The sequence below is a fragment of the Loxodonta africana genome, chromosome 16 (assembly GCF_030014295.1).
Source record: "Loxodonta africana isolate mLoxAfr1 chromosome 16, mLoxAfr1.hap2, whole genome shotgun sequence".
Lineage (NCBI taxonomy): Eukaryota > Metazoa > Chordata > Mammalia > Proboscidea > Elephantidae > Loxodonta > Loxodonta africana.
Window position 1 is genome coordinate 49353605 of NC_087357.1, and position 18312 is coordinate 49371916.

General features: G+C 41.8%; 2 protein-coding genes across 3 annotated transcripts in view; one reads left to right on the top strand and one right to left on the bottom strand.

The window, feature by feature from the left end:
- PRKG1 (protein kinase cGMP-dependent 1) overlaps positions 1–18312 on the top strand; it is a 1397311-nt gene that overhangs the window by 772625 nt on the left and 606374 nt on the right. The window lies entirely within an intron of this gene.
- CSTF2T (cleavage stimulation factor subunit 2 tau variant) lies at positions 2622–8162 on the bottom strand. The gene has a single exon (XM_010589135.3). It carries the CDS (start codon positions 7908–7910, stop codon positions 6051–6053), a length of 1860 nt encoding a protein of 619 aa, XP_010587437.1. The 5' UTR covers positions 7911–8162; the 3' UTR covers positions 2622–6050.

The window sequence follows — 18312 nt, forward strand, 5'->3', positions numbered from 1 at the left end:
ATATAGCGGGTAAATTCAGAAGCGCGCCTGCGCCTCAGCCTCCTACCAGGAGAAGAGAAGAAACCTGGGGGTTCGACCAATCATGGTGAAGTGCTGTAGCAAAAGTAACAAAAATGTACCAAGAGTAGACTTTTTGGAAAAACAACTATTGTGGGATGGTTAATAACCCTTTCATGACTGCCTGCTTCAGTTTGTCTATGATTACCTGTTTCAAACTTCCTCCAACTTAACAGCGAAAGTCTCCTAACTGGCTATCTTAAGTTATCCAGCCTTATCAGTTACAATTATACAGCATCCCTGGAGCATAATCTAGGTGAATACATTTAAGAAGAAGAATATTTTTATACTAATATACAACAGGAGTCCAAATAGTTAAGGGTTCAACTACTTGCCAAAAGGTTGGTGGCATGAACTCACTCAGAGGCATCTTGGAAGACAGACCTGGCAATCTGCATCTGAAAGGTCACAGTCTTGAAAACCCTATGGAGCATTTCTACTCTGCACACATAGGGTTGCCGTGAGTCAATTGAGTGGATGACAACTAACAACATATATATGATACATATATCATATTTTATAAATAGATTTTTGAATTGAAAGAGAAAATGCAGCTATTTTGGTGATAATATTTATTGAAAAAAAGCAAAAGATTTGTGGGGGGCAAGTGGACTGTTTGGGTTAGTTTGCCATGACATTCCTTTGAACATGAAAAGCTAAAAATAAAATATGCATCATGCCTTTTTTGGTAAATTTTGTTTTTATATTTTTGTTTTGTTGTTTGCGGAAATATACTTGCTGAGCCAGTTCCTAAACATTTTTTTTTCCTTCTGGACATTTGTCAAATTAGACACTAATAATTTCAATTGAATTAAAGCAGGAGTTACAAACTCAGTATTACATGGCCTGGCAGGTAATTGTGTGAATCATACCTAGTTTAAGACAAGACCATAGGGACAGAGGCTGGACCTGTGGCCAAATTGGAGAATACATTGCACAAACACCAAATTCAAAATTCCTGAGAACTTTGATCTGGTCAAATAAAACACTTCTGCAGTCTTAATTGGCCCACAGGCTACCACTTTGCGATTCCTTGTCTGAAGAAATTTCAAGCTTCTACAGAACAAATCTGATAAAAATGACGAAGGTTGGGTGATTATTCCAGAGGTTTCAACATTGTTATTTTGCTGTTGCTTAAAACAAATGATTTTTTTTTTCTTCTGATTGATGGCTGACAAGTACAAAAGGATGAAATCATCTTGGATATAGGCTTATCTAAAGACATTATTTTATTGATAGGCAATGGTTATGCTTACTCTGGTCTCTGGCAATGTTTTTGGTCTTTCTGACTTGTGTTACTATATTAGTTTAACATGTGAACAAGGGTGATATTTGAGATATAGAGTATTATAGGATTTCATGAATATTAATATACCAAGCAAACTCTATAACAGCATTTCTGTCACATTATTACCTCAAACGTATCTTTTTTCTTTTTTTAATGTGGCTGATGCTTTGACTTTTATTAAACCGTTAAGACAAAGGAAAATGGGGCCTAAGTTATAGCAGATATATTTTTTTCTGAGGAATATGAATTTGAAGATTTTACCTTAATGTTCATGAAAAAAATACATAAGCACAAATTCCTAAATTGGTACAGATTGCTTCATATTCATTCTAGGCAACAAAATGAGTTAGTGGAACAGGCAGAGGCTGACAAGAATGAAGTGGCCCAGACTTACGCAGTAGAAACACTGAAGAATATTTCTAATGTAACAAGGCAGAATTCTGATTAAGTCAATGCATTAAGTAAAGGAGAGAAAATAATTTGGGGAAACCGCTGGTTTCATTTCTTGATGCTGAAGAGATTATTCTTTCTACTTTGTGAGAGACAACATATAAGCAAGTAACAAATCAAGCAGATAATTTTTTCTTTTCATGACCAATCTCTGTGGCATCTATGAGATTCAGTTCAAATACCTGCAGCTTTACATATAGTAAGTGGTACAAAATCAACTATGGCTGAGAGTGCTGTGTATATTTAATTCTAAGTCCTTGATAATTATTTAACTACATTTCGAACCTAAATCAGCTCCTGGTTATAAAGAGTTATCATTAACCAGAACGTTTCATTCCTTTTTTCAAGGTACATACTTTGGTGCTTTTACGTATAGTGTTTTAAGTACCGGTTTGTTATTTTTGACAATACTACCCCAAATGTCATTTTGGACACAGTGCATGCCCTCTACTGACTTGTGTACCGTGACAGAAAAATATCAAGAAGAAACATACTAGTTAACATCTCATGAGAAAAGTAATTTGTAATATAAACATTTGTGAAGCTGAATTTTCAACCAAAAGTGGAAACTTTTGTTTCAGTATCCATAAAAGCTAATGAAAACTTTGAAAGATCTGGTTACGTTCTGAAAAAATATATGATTTGAAATATGCATTAATATACCATGTATCATACTGATACATATCAATGATATTAATCATATATATTAATATTGGTATTAATGGCATTATTTAATGTACTATGTAATATACCAAAACTACATACTACCAACAATATTAATAGTATTTATTGTTGACACTAATGACATTTTATTTAATATTTCCTTTCTTTAAAGTGAATTAGTCCCCAACTATAGTGCACTCCCTTGACAAGAGACTGCTGAGAAGCCTGTGTAGAGATTAACTGATGGACTTACACGTACTGAGAGGCTGACATATTTTTTTTGTGCGAAGCCTGTGACACGTAACTGATAACTCAGTTTCTCTGCCACAGTAGGTTGTTGCACATAATTATCCTCAGGCTTCATCAAATCTAAGAGAAAGGACTGACGCACCATGGGAAATGAGGTTCGATGTGCTTTATGTCCCATCACAGCATGGAAAGTAGGAAGCTTTGCAAGCTGTGACTTTACCAAGTTTTTTTTTTTATGTTCTTCTAGTATTAGAATTCTGGAAAGTGTAGTTGGAGTCATACACAGTCTTACTGAGATTAGCCTACCTTTACCTGATTTTTTTTTTTACCTGAGATTCACATTAATCATCAGACTGTAACTGACGGGAAATAGCTAATGAGCAGGCACTGATTAAAGCTGAGCATTTGATGCTCCCAAGAATGTACTACCCAAGAGAAAAAGCCCTATGGGGCGTTTGAGTTAGTGCTTCACCCCTCTCCTAAGCTATTGTTATTATGTATGAGTTTGATTTCATATGTACCTTATCAATATTTGGGAAAATGCAAGCTGCCAGGAAGTGTAACCTATACTGTGTAGTAGACATATAATGCCTGTCAAATGAAGCTCTGTACTCTCTGCAATACTGGGGCATTCAGTGAACTGGAAGTGAGAACGAACCCATTTTATTAAGTTTTATCAGAGTGAAGGTGATTTCTTCTATTACCTATTTCAGGTTTATTTGTCTAACGCAAATTGTCATAGCTCATTTGTTCTGAGATGAATCTAAATCCTTGTAGGGGAAGGTTACGTGCTTTAATAAGATTTTTCATATCCCCAAGACTGATAATTTATTCTTCCTTCCCATCGTGGTTTTAAGCTAACTACTGAGTATACTATGAGTTGGAATCAACTCGAAGGCAATGGGTTTGGTTTATCGAGTATACAGAGATGTGTAAGACAGTCCGTCTTCAAAGAGTCATAGTCTTCTAGAAGTGGGGGTAGGGAGGAAAAAAAGACACAGTGCACTAAAATATCAAGCACTGTCAGTAATGAAGATGCATACAAGGTGCTTCTGGAACAGAGGTGACTTCTCTGTTGGGGAACATGGGCAGAAGGAAGCATCACATCTGAGGGCTGTATCAAGATGTTGCTACTGGTAGCACCCACAGAATAACACCTATCTTTATAGCTGTATAGGTAATAGATCTAAAAAAAGGAATTTCCATTTATTCCTGCAATATCATTAGCTTTGCCTTTTTCGTTAAGAAAATAGTAAAAGTAATCAGGTCTCATTTCTCAAGATATGACTTTTGCATAATGTGTTTATTAAAAACAAGTAAACATAACAGATGGCGAAGTCAGCCTTAATTATGCATTCTTTTTAGTCAGCATGAAAGAATGCCGAGCTTCAACTACAACAAAAAATATAACATGTAATACTTTTCAGCTAACACCATTCAGCGAAAACTTTGAGACAGAACCACCGTAACTTCAAGGTAGTCAAGCCAACTCTGTGAATTAGTATTAACCAGAACTATCACACATGTATAATTATCATTCCAATGTTGGAAAAGCCTATTAAAAACATGGCAAAGTTAACAGTATGTACAAAAAAGTAAAACAAGTAGAAGGAAACAACAGCACAGTCATGAAAAACTTTGTAAAAAGAGTGAATTACCCATTTAAGATGTAAAAACCTCACCAAGTGAAAAGAAGTCTCAGCTCTCTCCTTGTATTAAATGGTATTTTTTCCTCCGTAACTATTGTTTTTTCTTCTACAGAGAAAGATGATTTGACTCCTTGGGAGTTTATGCTTGTTACTTAATACTTGCTCTGATACAAACTTCCATGTGTCCACATCCTCCAGGATTAGAAATAAATCAGATAGTAGCTCTAAGAGAATGTCATAAGCCCTATCTTACTGATTTTTAAGTATGATCTCATGGGTATTATTGTAGGACTAAATGGTTTTATTACTTGTAAAAAGTGAAACAAACAATAAGCCAATTGAGTAGAGAATTCAGGCTAAAAGAATACCTCTACCTACCTACTTGGGCCTCAATTATTCTGATAAGATGGTGACAGTTGAATAGGAAGTCAGAAAATTAAAATGCATGTTAAATGTTGATGAGACTAAGAGTTCTAACGCCTGATTCTAGTTGGTCAGACAGATACCATCTGTATATGGATGCTGGTTACCAGGAAGCTAAGAGTTTTACTAAGTGAAGCCTTCAACTCTTTATGAAAAGCCCAATGCTGTGTCTAACTACTCCAGATCAACTGGTCTCTAGGCATGAATTTGGGAAAGATGTGACAGAATTTCTCAGATTCATATTTAGGAGTCAAAGACTGTTGAGAAATAGGAAGGTGCTGAGAAATTATTGAGTCTAATCAGAGCAGACCTAAATAAGCTGGTGAGAACTACTCCAGCAAAACCATCTCTCAGGATCAGGCCAGAATAGTGTGGGTCTCTGATGGGCGGAATAAATGAAGCAACATCAAACCAGTGCATTCCTTGGTTTTTCAGGTAGCATCACTTTAGAAAAAACAATTCCAGTAACACAAGTTTAGATTTAACCTGTCAGCAGTAACGTTTCAAAATAATTCCAGAACGCTGAAACAATGCTTAACCTAATACAGCATTCAATTGCCCCCAAAACAGAATTTCACATTTTAAATGGCTTACCAAAAAACAGATGTATCATTTTGAGGTAAATTCTTTAGTTTTACTATACACAAAAAACCAAACCCATTGCCACTGAGCTGATTCCAACTTAAAACGACCTTAAAGGACAGAGTAGAACTGCCCCATAGTGTTTTCAAGGCTGTAAATCTTTATGGAAGCAGACTGCCACATCTTTCTCCCACAGACCAGCTGATAGGTTTGAACCGCTGACCTTTTGGTTAGCAGCCTAGTGCTGTAACCACTGTGACACCAGGGCTCATCTTATTATATGATCAAAAAAGTTTAAACTATCTTAGCACATTACCATTTTAACAGGTCACCTTTTAGGTTTTTTGGTTTTCACATAGTTCCAGCCAATATTTAAAAATGTAGTTAACACTGCAGAGATTTTTCATATTGCTGCACATTCTCTGTAATCTTATTTGGTATAATATAATCATGTTCAGTTACTTTTATATGTTTACGGTGACTTAACATGAACAGAGTCACTCCCTCCCCACCCCCCACCTCCCTTAAAAAAAAAAAAAAACAGAAAGGAAGAAAACAGGAACGAGATTACACTCTAGGGAGGAAACCTTTATCATTTAAGTGTGGGGATGCAGAATTGAGCTTTTTGCACCCTTCACCATGCTACAAAATTAACTATGAGACAACTGCCAAGTATTTCCTAAAACCTTTCAAGAAGCTCCAGTGGATTTCTGGATTTGTTCCTTTAAAATCAGGATACTCTGCCTTTGCTCAGGAGGCAGCATGGCAATCTGATCTGCAGTCAGTTGAAGAACCTGCATGATCAAAGCTGCTTTTTCTTGATCCTGTGGAGTTACCTGGCTCTGAGCAGAACTAAAATTGCTAGGTTGGCCTCCACCTTGCTTGCCTGCCCCCTGCATGCCTCCTCCTTGCATTCCCGTCCCCTGCATGCCTCCTCCTTGCATTCCTGTCCCCTGCATTCCCGCCCCCTGCATACCTGCTCCCTGCATGCCTCCTCCTTGCATTCCTGCCCCTTGCATGCCCGCTCCTTGTATGCCTGATCCCTGCATGCCAGCACCAGGATTTCCTACTCCTGAAATGCTTGGGACCTGTCTGGGTCCCTGAGGCCCACTTGCCCCCATACTAATGGGACCAGGACCCTGGAGGCCAGTGGTCATAGGGCCTCTCGAACTGGGGCCAGGGCCCCTTATCTCCATTCCTCTTGCATCCATGCCTCTAGCTTCCATCCCTCTGGCTTCCACTGTACAGGTCTCCATTCCTCTTCTCTCCATTACTCGTGCTTCTAAGACCTCAGTTTCCATGGCTCGAGTCTCCACCCCTCGAGAATCTCTGCTACCTCTACCATCCATGGGAAGACCTCTTTGATCCATCATGGGTACTCTGGGTTCTCCAATTAGCAGCCTGGGATCTGCTATTGGCCCACCCCTCATATCATGTGAGGAAGGGCCACGGCTGTCATGACCAGAGGCATGGTGCATGGGAGGACCCTGATGGGGTGGGCCCATGTAACCTCTGGGCTCTACTTCCCCAGTGACTGAAAGCAAAGTCCCTCCACGTGGGTCATTTGGAGCATCTCCTAACAGTCCTCGAGGAGGAAGGCCAGCAGCAGTCATGGGTCCACGAGGCATAGGTGCTCTGGGATCTGTCATTTGCACTTGAGCCCGCTCTAAAGGCACCGGGCCAACTCCTGGCATTCCAACTTGGGGCTGCATTCCTCCTCCAGGAGTTAAGGAACCAGGACCAGGACCGGGAATAGGAGCTGAGATCGGCCCTGGGGCTGGAATGCCACCTTGGATAGGTGTCTGCATCAGAGGAGGAATGTCCTTCACAGGTCTTCTAGCCAAATGCTGAGGTTGAGGGGCGGGAGGATTCTGCTGGTTCAACAGAACATTAGGGCCTGGGCAGAGGCCAGGGCCAGGGCCAGAGACAGACTGAGATTTGCCTGGGATAAGCGGCGTGACATGAATCTTACGATGCAGAATTTTCAGAGCAATCTCTGGATCCATTATTCTCATCACCACTTGTGCCTGCAACAGCGCGTAAGCCAGCTGTGGGTTTTGCAGCAGCATGTTTCGAGCTTCCTGGTGACTGTTTTGGACACAGAGCTTCATCTGCTTCATCAACTCAAACATCTGCTCCGGGGGGAGGCTGGCAACTGCTCTGGTTATTGATTCAGGGGCATCTTCCGGATCGATGGGGTCCCCATAGGGTGAGTCAATGATGGGCGCTGCAGGCCCTAGACTCTTTAACTCCTCCTTATTTTTTTCACTGGCAGCATTGTCCACCCGGAGCGCTCTCCCGCTGAACTCCCGCCCATTAAGGTTCCGCATGGCACTAAGCGCGGTCTCCTGGTCTTGATACTCGCAGAAACCATAACCCTTGGGTTTTCCCGTCTCTCTATCGTACACCAGCCGGAAACTGACAACGGAACCAACCTCAGAGAAAATGTCCTTTAACTGCTCCTCAGTTGCCTCATACGGAATGTTCCCCACGAACACGGAACGCAGTGATCGATCCATTGCCGGGTCTCTCACCACCAAACTCGACATGATGCCGGTTGTTCACACACAGGATAACCGATTCTTCTACGAGTCGTCCTCCTGCGACCTACACTTCCGGCGAGCAACGGAAATAGCTCTCAAAATCCGGGCAGAAACCTCACTGTGCACTTGAGGCGTTCCGCTTATTCATGGAAGCCGCGCCTCTGCGTTCCACTAATACAGCTAATGCCTTTCCGCCCCTGGTCCTTCGTGCTTCTGTCTACTTATTACTGAAACGCATGATTCCTTTCCCGTCTTTTATCCTGTAGATTGTCCATGGAGCCCCCCTCTTACCAGTATAGGCTTGGTGTGAGTTGACCACAGTAAAGATGGCCGCAGGGACTACGTTATGGTAACAGGGAGAGACCGCCTCCCTTGACGTCAAGGGGGACCGCTAACCGAAAGCTGAATAAGGCAACGTGTGCTTCGTTTGGATGTAAATACGTTCTTGTAACCGTTGCTGCATACCGTAGGGTATTTAAATCATATATAAAAATCTCGTCTCAGATTACGAGGAAAAAGTGTAGTCGTTGCGAAGCACATTTGAGATTTGCCCCTTAGATTAAGTAATAGTTTCTTGGGAGGGGGGAGGGGAAGGAAAATAACTGCACGTAAATATAAGCCGAACTCGTGTGTCAGCTCTCCCCGTCCCCCATCCTGTTGCTTCAGGTAACGGCTGTTAACGGGTGACTTCCAGATTTTTCTCTTTGCACGCGGGCAGTGGTCATGCTATTCAGAGTTTTAAATATATGTATACACATATATATTAATTGACAGTATTAATGACTAATAAAATGTATTGCTGCAGAGTATTAATACATTCATGTAACTATTATATTGATAGGCATTTAGGTTGGTTTTAATTTTTTTATTGTTAAACTGATGCAATGAGTTCACAACCTGTACTGTGAAGGAGAAAACAGCTAATTTTGTAAGGAGTTTAGTTTTGTAAAGGAGCTGCTGGGACAGGGGTTCAGAGCTTGGCTGTGAACTGAAAGGTGGTAGTTCAAACCCATCTGTTGCCCTGTGGGAGGAAGATGTGGAAGTCTCCTCCATAACGATTTACAGCCTTGAAAACACTGTGGGGCAGTTCTGCCCTGTCCTATAGAGTGCTGTGAGTCAGAATAAACTCAGTGGCAAAGAGTTTGGGGTTTGGATTAGTTTTGCAGGCGGAAGTTGAAACACATTAAATGTGGGTTCCTGTCCCTATTTAAGAGACTATAAGACCGAATGTGGAAAAGGTTAAACTAAAACTTGGAAGAAAGGACTAGGTAAATTGTCCAAGGTCTGGAAGCCAGTAAAAGGCAATCGTCCTGAGCTGTTCTGTGCCATATAGTAGCAACTAGTTCACAGGGCTTTCGAGTACTTGAAATGTGGCTAGTGTGAGTGAGGAATTTAAGTTTTTAGCTTCTTTTTAATTAATGTGAAACTGATACTCCACTTGGCTGTTGGAAAACTTTTAAATATGTTTGGAACAACTTGGGTGTGTACTTTTACGTCGATAAATTTTATGAAATCTAAGTATAAATTAAGGATTTCTAATGAAAATTTAACGTTCTAATTGAGATGTGCTATCTGTGTAAAATACATGCAAGATTTTGAAGACTAAGTACAAAAAAATAAAAATATCTCACTAGTGATTTTAGAAGAAAGGATGGTGAGACTACGTCTCACATACTTTGGGCATGTTATCAGGAGGGATCAGTCCCAGGAGAAGACATCATGCTTGGTAAAGTAGAGGGTCAGCGAAAAAAGGAAGACCCTCAATGAGATGGATTGACACAGTGGCTCCAACAGTGGGTTTAAGCATAGCAACAATTGTGAGGATGGTGCAGGACCGGGCAGTGTTTCCTTTTGTTGTGCATGGGGTTGCTGTGAGTCGGACCCGACTCTGTAGCACCTAACAGCAGGTGATTTTATATTGTTTTCATGTTGAAATAATGTCATTTTGATATATTGGGTAAAATATATTTTTATCAGTAGCATCACTCATTTTTTTTAAACATGCCTATTAGAAAGTTTAAAATTACTACATGGATTACATTATGTCTGTTGTAACCCGATGAGGGTGGGTTCTGCCCGGTGCAACCCCTTGAGTCAGTTGAGAGACACTAGGCCTTTGAGAAGAAAAAAGTAGGCTTTACCGCAAGCCAGTGAAGCATGGAACTTGGAGACTAATGTCTCAAATTAATCTCCCCAAAGTTGGGAATTCTAGGGCAGTTATAGTGTTCAGGATAGGAAATTTATGCATAATTCACCAAGTTTTTGGGAATAGCTGGGCAATTTCAGGAACTAATGGGTGCAGTGGGGGGTGCAATATGGTGACTGGGGCCATGTGTTTTTGGAGGAGTGTGATGCATGAAGTTCATTTAAGAACAGCTTTGTGGCTTATTGCTCATGTCTGAATGGAGGGGTGGGGGACGGTTGGTGAGTAGTGTAATGGCCTTGAGCAGAGAAGCAATAAGATGACCTTGGGCTGTAACACAGAAATGTCTTATCAGGAACTCACGGGTTGGGGGGATTGGTGGGAGGAGGGGGAACAGTTTAACTCTGTCCCTTACATTATGGACAGCGCTGCTCCAGTAACCCAAGCCTTAACTGCGAGGCAGAGAAACACTTTATTCTAACTATGTCTTTTGGGAGAATTATGAAACTTTAAGTTTCAGCAGATATTGGGTCACATATCTGAATAGATCTGATGAGTATAATGGCATAACCACAAAACCAAGCAGCCATTTACCCCTCAAAGGCTCTGTTATTGTTAGTTACCTTGAGTAGTCTTTCATTCTTGCAGCCTTATGTATAACAGAAAAAAAATTTTAGTAGTTCTTTAAAACGAGTTTAGATACAGATATCCTCCCAAGACACAGGGCAACTTATATGGCAAGTACGGCTGAGAACCGGTGCCTTCTGGTTTGAACCTCTGGCTGAGAATTTGCAATTCTAACAAGTTCCCGGTTGATGCTAATATTGGTGGTTAGGGACCAACCCTGAGAAGCACTAGTAGAGCAGTGGTTCTCAAAGTTTATTATATGAAAGAATCACCTGGGGATCTTGTTAAACTGTAGATTCTGATTCAGCGTGCCTGGGGTAGAAATGCAAATTCTGAGCAAGAGCTCAAACCAGAACAAACTGGTTTGAAGCTCTGATTGCAAGTAATATGGGGTATTTATATAACCTAATGAATTTTTTTTTAATGAAAACTTCCTGTTTCTTTAGAGAAACAGAATAGCCACCTACTAGTAATGTTTTGTGTGTGTGTGTGTGTGCGTGCGTGCACATGCGCGATTTATTTGGGGGTGAGAGAGAGGAGAGGAAAGGGAGAGAATTGAGGGTATCACTGAGGAAAACTTTAAAAAGGAGCCCGTTAGTCTCTTTTCCATACATCCCTTTACAAAGAGAAGCCATGCCTTTTTACCCACATTCTATCAAGGAATTTAGACATCGGTTGTGTGGGTGACTGATTATGTGTATTGAATGTAGGAATCAAGGGGATGGTAAGGGGGTATCAGAGTAAACTGGTTGTATAGTTGATAGAAGGTTGTGTACCTCAGTCTAATAGTGAATTTTCTTTCTTTCCTTTTTTTTTTTTTTTTACTGCTGATGATACCAAGAAACCAAAACAAACCTGTTTCCATTGGGTTGATTCCAACTCATAGTGAGCCTGTAGGAGAGAGTAGAGCTGCCCCAGAGGGTTTCCAAGGAGCCGCTGGTGGATTTGAACTGCCAACCTTTCTGTTTATAGCCCAGTTCTTAACAACTGCCCCACCAGGGCTCCGCTGCTGCTGCTGATAGTATCTAAACCAGTGGTTCTGACACTTGTGCATTTATCAGAATCACCTGGAACCAGGATTTGTAAAATCAGATTGACGGGCCTCACTCCATTCCTTCCCAGTTTCTGATTCAGAAGGTCTGGAATGGGGCTGGGGAATTTACATTTCTAACAAGTTCTCAGGTGATACTAATGCTGGCAGGTCTTGGAACCACAGTTTAAGAACCACTGGTCCAAACAAAGAACTTGAAGTGTTTTTCTTCATTCTCATCAAACCAAACTAAATTTAGTATGCTCCACTAAAAGATATGAGGTCTGGGTGCTTTTTTTTTAATCCATTAATTTGTTATGCTGGTGTAGTATAGCTGGGACATGCTGATCTCACACTGAAGATACCCTAGCTTCAAAGGATGGGTGAACACAGAGTAGCTGAGGAACTCGGGAAACAGGCAAACATAAGAGTTTGCTTTTTGTTACAGAATTTCCATGTACTCTTTAGTCCCCCTCTTCCTAACTAGAAGAACGGTGAGTGATGCTTTGATATGGCCCTTTCATAGAAGGCCAGTGTAACTTAGTACATATCTGAATGCCTGGAACACGTAAACTAATATATTATTAACTGAGAGGCCCAGAATCACCAAGAGCTCTTAAAAACCTGTGTGCATTTCCTGGTGTCAATACACACTTTTCATAGGTCTATCTTGGAAAAACATCCATTTTATATTCCTTTTTTCTATGCATGGTATATATTCTGAAGAAAACATGCAAGGCATTTTGCATGCCCAGATGTCTATTCTTTTAATAGACCAAGATATCAAATACCCTAAGATTGATATTTTTATAATTTTTATTGTGCTTTAAGTGAACGTTTACAAATCAAGTCAGTCTCTCACACAAAAACCCATATACGCCTTGCTACACACTCCCAATTACTCTCCCCCTAATGAGACAGCCTGCTCTCTCCCTCCACTCTTTCTTTTTGTGTCCATTTCGCCAGCTTCTAACCCCCTCCACCCTCTCATCTCCCTTCCAGCCAGGAGATGCCAACATAGTTTCAAGTGTCCACCTGATCCAAGAAGCTCACTCCTCACCAGCATCCCTCTCCAACCCATTGTCCAGTCCAATCCATGTCTGAAGAGTTGGCTTTGGGAGTGGTTCCTGTCCTGGGCCAACTGAAGGTCTGGGGGCCATGACCACGGGGGTTATTCCAGTCTCAGACCATTAAGTCTGGTCATGTGAGAATTTGGGGTCTGCATCCCACTGCTTTCCTGCAGGGGTTCTGTGTTGCGTTCCCTGTCAGGTCAGTCATCGGTTGTAGCCAGGCACCATCTAGTTCTTCTGGTCTCAGGATGATGTAGTCTCTGGTTCATGTGGCCCTTTCTGTCTGTTGGGCTCATAATCGCCTTGTTCCTTTGGTGTCTAAGACAGATTTTTAAGGGCGTATATGACCACATCAGGGCTATCTTTCAAATACCATATTTTTATGCAAATAACTCCTAATTTCTGGGTTTGTTTGCCAACCACGCACTCCCCAGGTGCTTTCCGAAGCTCGCTGTGCTGATTTTTTTTTTACAGCAACATTTCAAAAAAAAATTGGCATAGCAGCTTTTACGAAAATACCTCTGGGGAGAGGGCACGGTTGGCAACAAACGTAGAAGGTATGAGTTATTTGCATAAAAACACAGTAATCACCTTCAGATACTATAAACTTTAGCCATTGATGCTGCCACTGTTCAAAATGATTTTTAAATTCCCATCCTGGAATTGCTTTGAGGCTCCATTTATATCATACTAGAAAATCAGTGGCTTAACTAGAAAATATACCTTGTTTTCTACAAAGAAGAGAGTTTTGCAACTAAATCACCCAAGTTTCTGGTCAGACTTGGAAAAAAATGTGATGTTTAAATATTTTTTAAATATAAACCTTATGCCAGAATATGAAGATACTGTAGAGTTTGCAGGTGTTAAAAAAAAAGATTCATAATGTTCTGCATTCCACTTTGAGGAGTGGTTTCTGGGGTCTTAAAAGCTATCAAGCAGCCATCTAAGAGTCATCAATTGATCCCAACCCACCCGAAGTAAAGGAGAATGAAGAACACCAAAGACACAAGGAAAACATTAGCCCAGGAAACAAAAAAGGCCACATAAATCAGAGACCCCATCAGCCTGAGACTAGAAGAACTAGGTGGTGCCTGGTTACCACTACTGCCCTGACAGGGAACATGACAGAGAGTCCCTGACAGAGCAGGAGAAAAGTGGGGTGCAGAACTCAAATTCTAGTAAAAAGACCAGACTTAATGGTCTGACTGAGACTGGAGGAACCTCAGCAGACATGGCCCCCAAAATCTCTGTTAACCCAGAACAAAAACCATTCCCGAAGCCAACTATTCAGACAAAGATTAGACTGGACTATAAGACATAAAATGATACTTGTGAAGAGTGTGCTTCTTAGTTCTAGTAGATACATGAGACTAGATGGGCAGCTCCTGCCAGGAGGCGAGATGAGAAGGCAGAGAGGGGACAGACCTGGTTGAATGGACACGGGAAATCCGAGGTGGAAAGCAGGAGTGTGCTGACATTATAGGGATAACAACTAGGGTTACATAACACTGTGTGTATAAATTTTTGTATGAGAAACTGGCTTGAGCTGTAAACTTTCACTTAAAGCACAATTAAAAAAATATATATTTACAGTCTAGGAAACCCTGTGGGGCAGTTCTCCTCTGACCTATAGTGTCACTACAAGTTGGAACTGGCTCGACAGTACATACAACATAGATAATTGCATCGAAGGTACTTTTGAAACTCTGATTAAATTTTTATAAATAAATGTCAGGCAGGTAGTAGGTCCCAGTGAAAGGGGGTTTCTCAGCCCAGGTCCTAGGGTTCCTGCTGTGGTTACTCTGCTTGTTCTTCCAAGGGAAACAGAGCTTATCTCTGCTCATGTGAAGAGTGGAGCTCCCAGGGCTGCAGTGAGGCACTTCTCTTCCCCTCCCCACCCCATGCCACAGATGGCCTGTCACTGAGCTGCCCCCTCCCCCCCATCAGTGGTCTTTGTGCCCCTCCTCACAATGATCCCACTTGGCAGGAGAGAAACTGCATTAGGTTTGGGTATATTTAACTGACCCTCCCCCGGAAGGGTGATTTAACAGCCCAGCCCTGGGGGCTCCCAGGCTCTGAAGTGCCCCAAGGCCTGCCTGCCCCAGAGCACTGAACTGCCTGCATCCTGGGAACTTCTGACCCTCCGGAAGCCCTTAGGTATCTGCTTCCCCTCTTGACTTATCCACTGTGGTGGCATGAGAAGCACAGTCATGAGCCAGCAGTGAATAGCTCGGTGCTGACAGGCTCACAAGACACCCTTGAGTGATGCCGGGAGTCGGCCAGCAGCAGTGGGCAGAGCCTGGAAGCCCTCAGACTAGAAAAGCAGACAGGCCTAGGGGAGGGGATCCCATCCAGCCTATTACAGTGCTTCCGGACAGTGCCCAACCAGAACTCAGGCTCTGACTCTTCAGAGCTCACCCTCACTCCTCCTTTGCCACCTCCTCCCCATTGCCAGGTCACCCTTACCCTGTCCAAACTCCCAGTTTCCCAGAAATTGTGCTCACCCTCTAGTCAGGTCTGCCATCCAAAGCCCCCTGTTCTAGAACCCTTTCCTCTCACCCCTTCTGCTTTCTTATCAAAACCTACCTACCTGTTCTGTGTCCCATCAGCTGAGAACCCTAACCTCTGTTACCCAAGGCAACTCCTCGTTATCTGAGGTACATGAAATTTGGAGAACAAAGACCTGAGTTCAGGAGTTGGCTCTGATTAGCTATGCAAGCCCTCTGCCTCTCTGAGCCTGGCTCACTGTCCTCATCTATTAAATGGACCTTTTTAAATGACTGCCCAACCTTTCGTTGTGTTATGAGGATCAAAAGCATCCTTTGATGTAAAATCACTTTATAAACTGTAAAGCACTATTAATAATTACAATATGGGACTTCAGGGCTGACGGTTATTGGATGTGTTTCCATTACCAGGTGTTTCCGGAGAACTGATAAAAAGGAATGGTTTTAGTGGCCATGTTTGAGGCAATGGGAGAGATCCACATGCCAGCGGCCCCTGCCACGTATGCCCGCCCCCTCCCTTAAATCACACCCCAAGCCATGCCCTTGTAGGCAGACTGACTTGAATCTGAGTGGGTTGAAAACTCCCAAAGGATGACCCCCTTGAACCCAATACAGGAAACTGACTAGGGAAGTGTTGGGGTTGATGCGCACTTGCTTCTTCTTTAGATGTGATTCACCCAGTTTGTCTTAGCAAGCGAAGAGGGCAACAGGAGGGTAAAATATCTAAGTCTGTGGCTGAGGAGGAAAGCCAGGAGAAGTGTACCCTGCTCCAGGGGCAGAGCCTCTGGATTGCAGAAAGTATTTTCAAACCATTCATTGGCTTGGGGGCCGAGAGTGTGGCCTGCTAAGAATCACATGGGGTTGAACATCAGAAAGTCTGGCTCCACACCCCACTCTGCCATGCGCAAGCTATGTACTTATGTGTGGGTCACTGGTCGTCTCTGAGCCTATGTTTCCCATCAGAGAAAGGCCTGCAATGACACCCCAATCAGTGGAGTCTGATGGCAATTCATGGATTCAAAAGAAGCAGAAGTGCCTGCAGATGGGTAGAGGAGTCAGGTGCCCATCCATCCCAGCCCACAATGTACCCAGCCCTTGTACTGCCCCCAGCACAGCTCTAGTCTAGCTCTATGGTAAGTCCTCTTACATATGGCCTCCATGTTGGAGTGGCTTCTGCAAGGGAGAGCAGTGTCTTCTCATCTTATACTTACAATACCTGGTTCAATGTATACCCTGGCTGAACGGAAGGGAAGGTGGTGTACCTGTAATTATTATTCCAGAGTCCACATTACATCCAGGCCAGAGGCCCAGGAAGGCCCCTTCCTCCCAGTGAGTCTGTGATCACTTGTCTACGTTTGTGTTGTTTTCAGACATTACACTTTGCTTTCCTCTTCGGGATCACAAAGTCCCAGCAGCTGCCCCAACATCTGGGAGTGTTTTATCTATGTCCTTGCTCCTTCTTTGAGCCCACATCAAAAAAAAAAAAAAAGGTGCTGTGGCATCAACTCCAACTTCTGGCAACCCCATGCGTGTCACAGTAGAACTCTGCTCCGTAGGGTTTTCAATGGCTGGTTTTTCAGAAGTAGATCACCAAGTCTCTGGGTGGACTCAAACCTCCAACTGCTCTGTGCTTCAGTTTACTCATTGTAAAATGGGAATAATAATGCAGCCTACCTCTGGGTAGATACATGTACATCTTGGTAAGAAAATGCCAAATTGTTTTCTAAAGTGGATGTGTCAATTTGCCCTTCCAGCAGCAGTATATAAGAGAGCTCATGATCCATGTCCTTTTCCATCTTTGTATTGTCAGACTTTTTAATTTTTGCCACTCAAATGGATGTAAAATGGTATTCATTTTGGTGCTTGTTTACATTTGCCTGAATGCTAATGAGGTTGAGCATGTCTACATGTGTTCCTTAGCTGTACATGTTTTCCCTTCTGCAAAATGCCTATTCATGTCCTTTGCTCATTTTTCTGATGTATTGTTTATCTTTTTGCTAATTGACTTGTGCAAGTTCTCTATATATTCTTAATACCAATCCTTTGTTGGTTATATAAAATAATTATCTTGTCTCCCCCAACTCCCCCCCCCCAAAAAAAAGATTGACCATAGGTTAAGAGGACAAATTCTAAAGACAGGTTCTAAAATTATTTTAAGTAGTGACACGTGTCTTTGAAATAAGTGTATAGGTCTTTCAAGACACTGTTTAAGTATACTCCTCCATGAAGTTTTGTCTAATCTTCCTTGCCTTCCTCCAGGCTGGAAGTAATTTCATTTTCCTTTGGACATAAACCATTCTTTATCTGTACCTTTCTGATGATAGTAACTCTTCTACCTTTTAGTATAATTGTGATTTTCTTCTAGACTATAAAATCATTCAAGGGGAAGAGCTAGATCCTCCTATATCAATTAAAAAAGTATCTTATATATATTCTTTCACTCCATAAATATTTATTGAACACAGTTCTAGGTGCTGTCAATACAGCAGTAAAAAGACATTCTACTATTACAGTTTGAATAAGTTTGGTGAAAGGATACAACCCTGATGCACACCTTTTCTGACTTAAAACTATGCTGAGCAAATAATCCCAGAAACTGGACTATATGAAGAAGAATGTGGCATCAGGATTGGAGGAAGAGTCATTGACAACCTACAATATGCAGATGACACAACTTTGCTTACTGAAAATGAGCAGAACTTGAATCACTTACACATGAAGATCAAAGGCTATAGCTTTCAGTATGGATTACACATCAACATAAAACAAAAATCCTCACAACTAGATCAGTAAACAGCATCATGATGAAAGGAGAATGTATTGAAGTTGTCAAGGACTTCATTTTACTTAGATCCATAATCAATGCCCATGGAAGCAGGAGTCAAGAAATTAAACAATATATGCATTAGGCAAATCTGCTACAAAAGACTTCTTTAAAGTGTTAAAAAGCAAATATGTCACTCCGAGGAGTAAGGTGCACCTGACCCAAGCCATGGTATTTTTCAGTCGCTTCGTATGCATGTGAAAGCTG

Bases quoted from the DNA above. Each gene is read 5' to 3' on its own strand.
- CSTF2T (XM_010589135.3), bottom strand. From the start codon at position 7,910: ATGTCGAGTTTGGTGGTGAGAGACCCGGCAATGGATCGATCACTGCGT.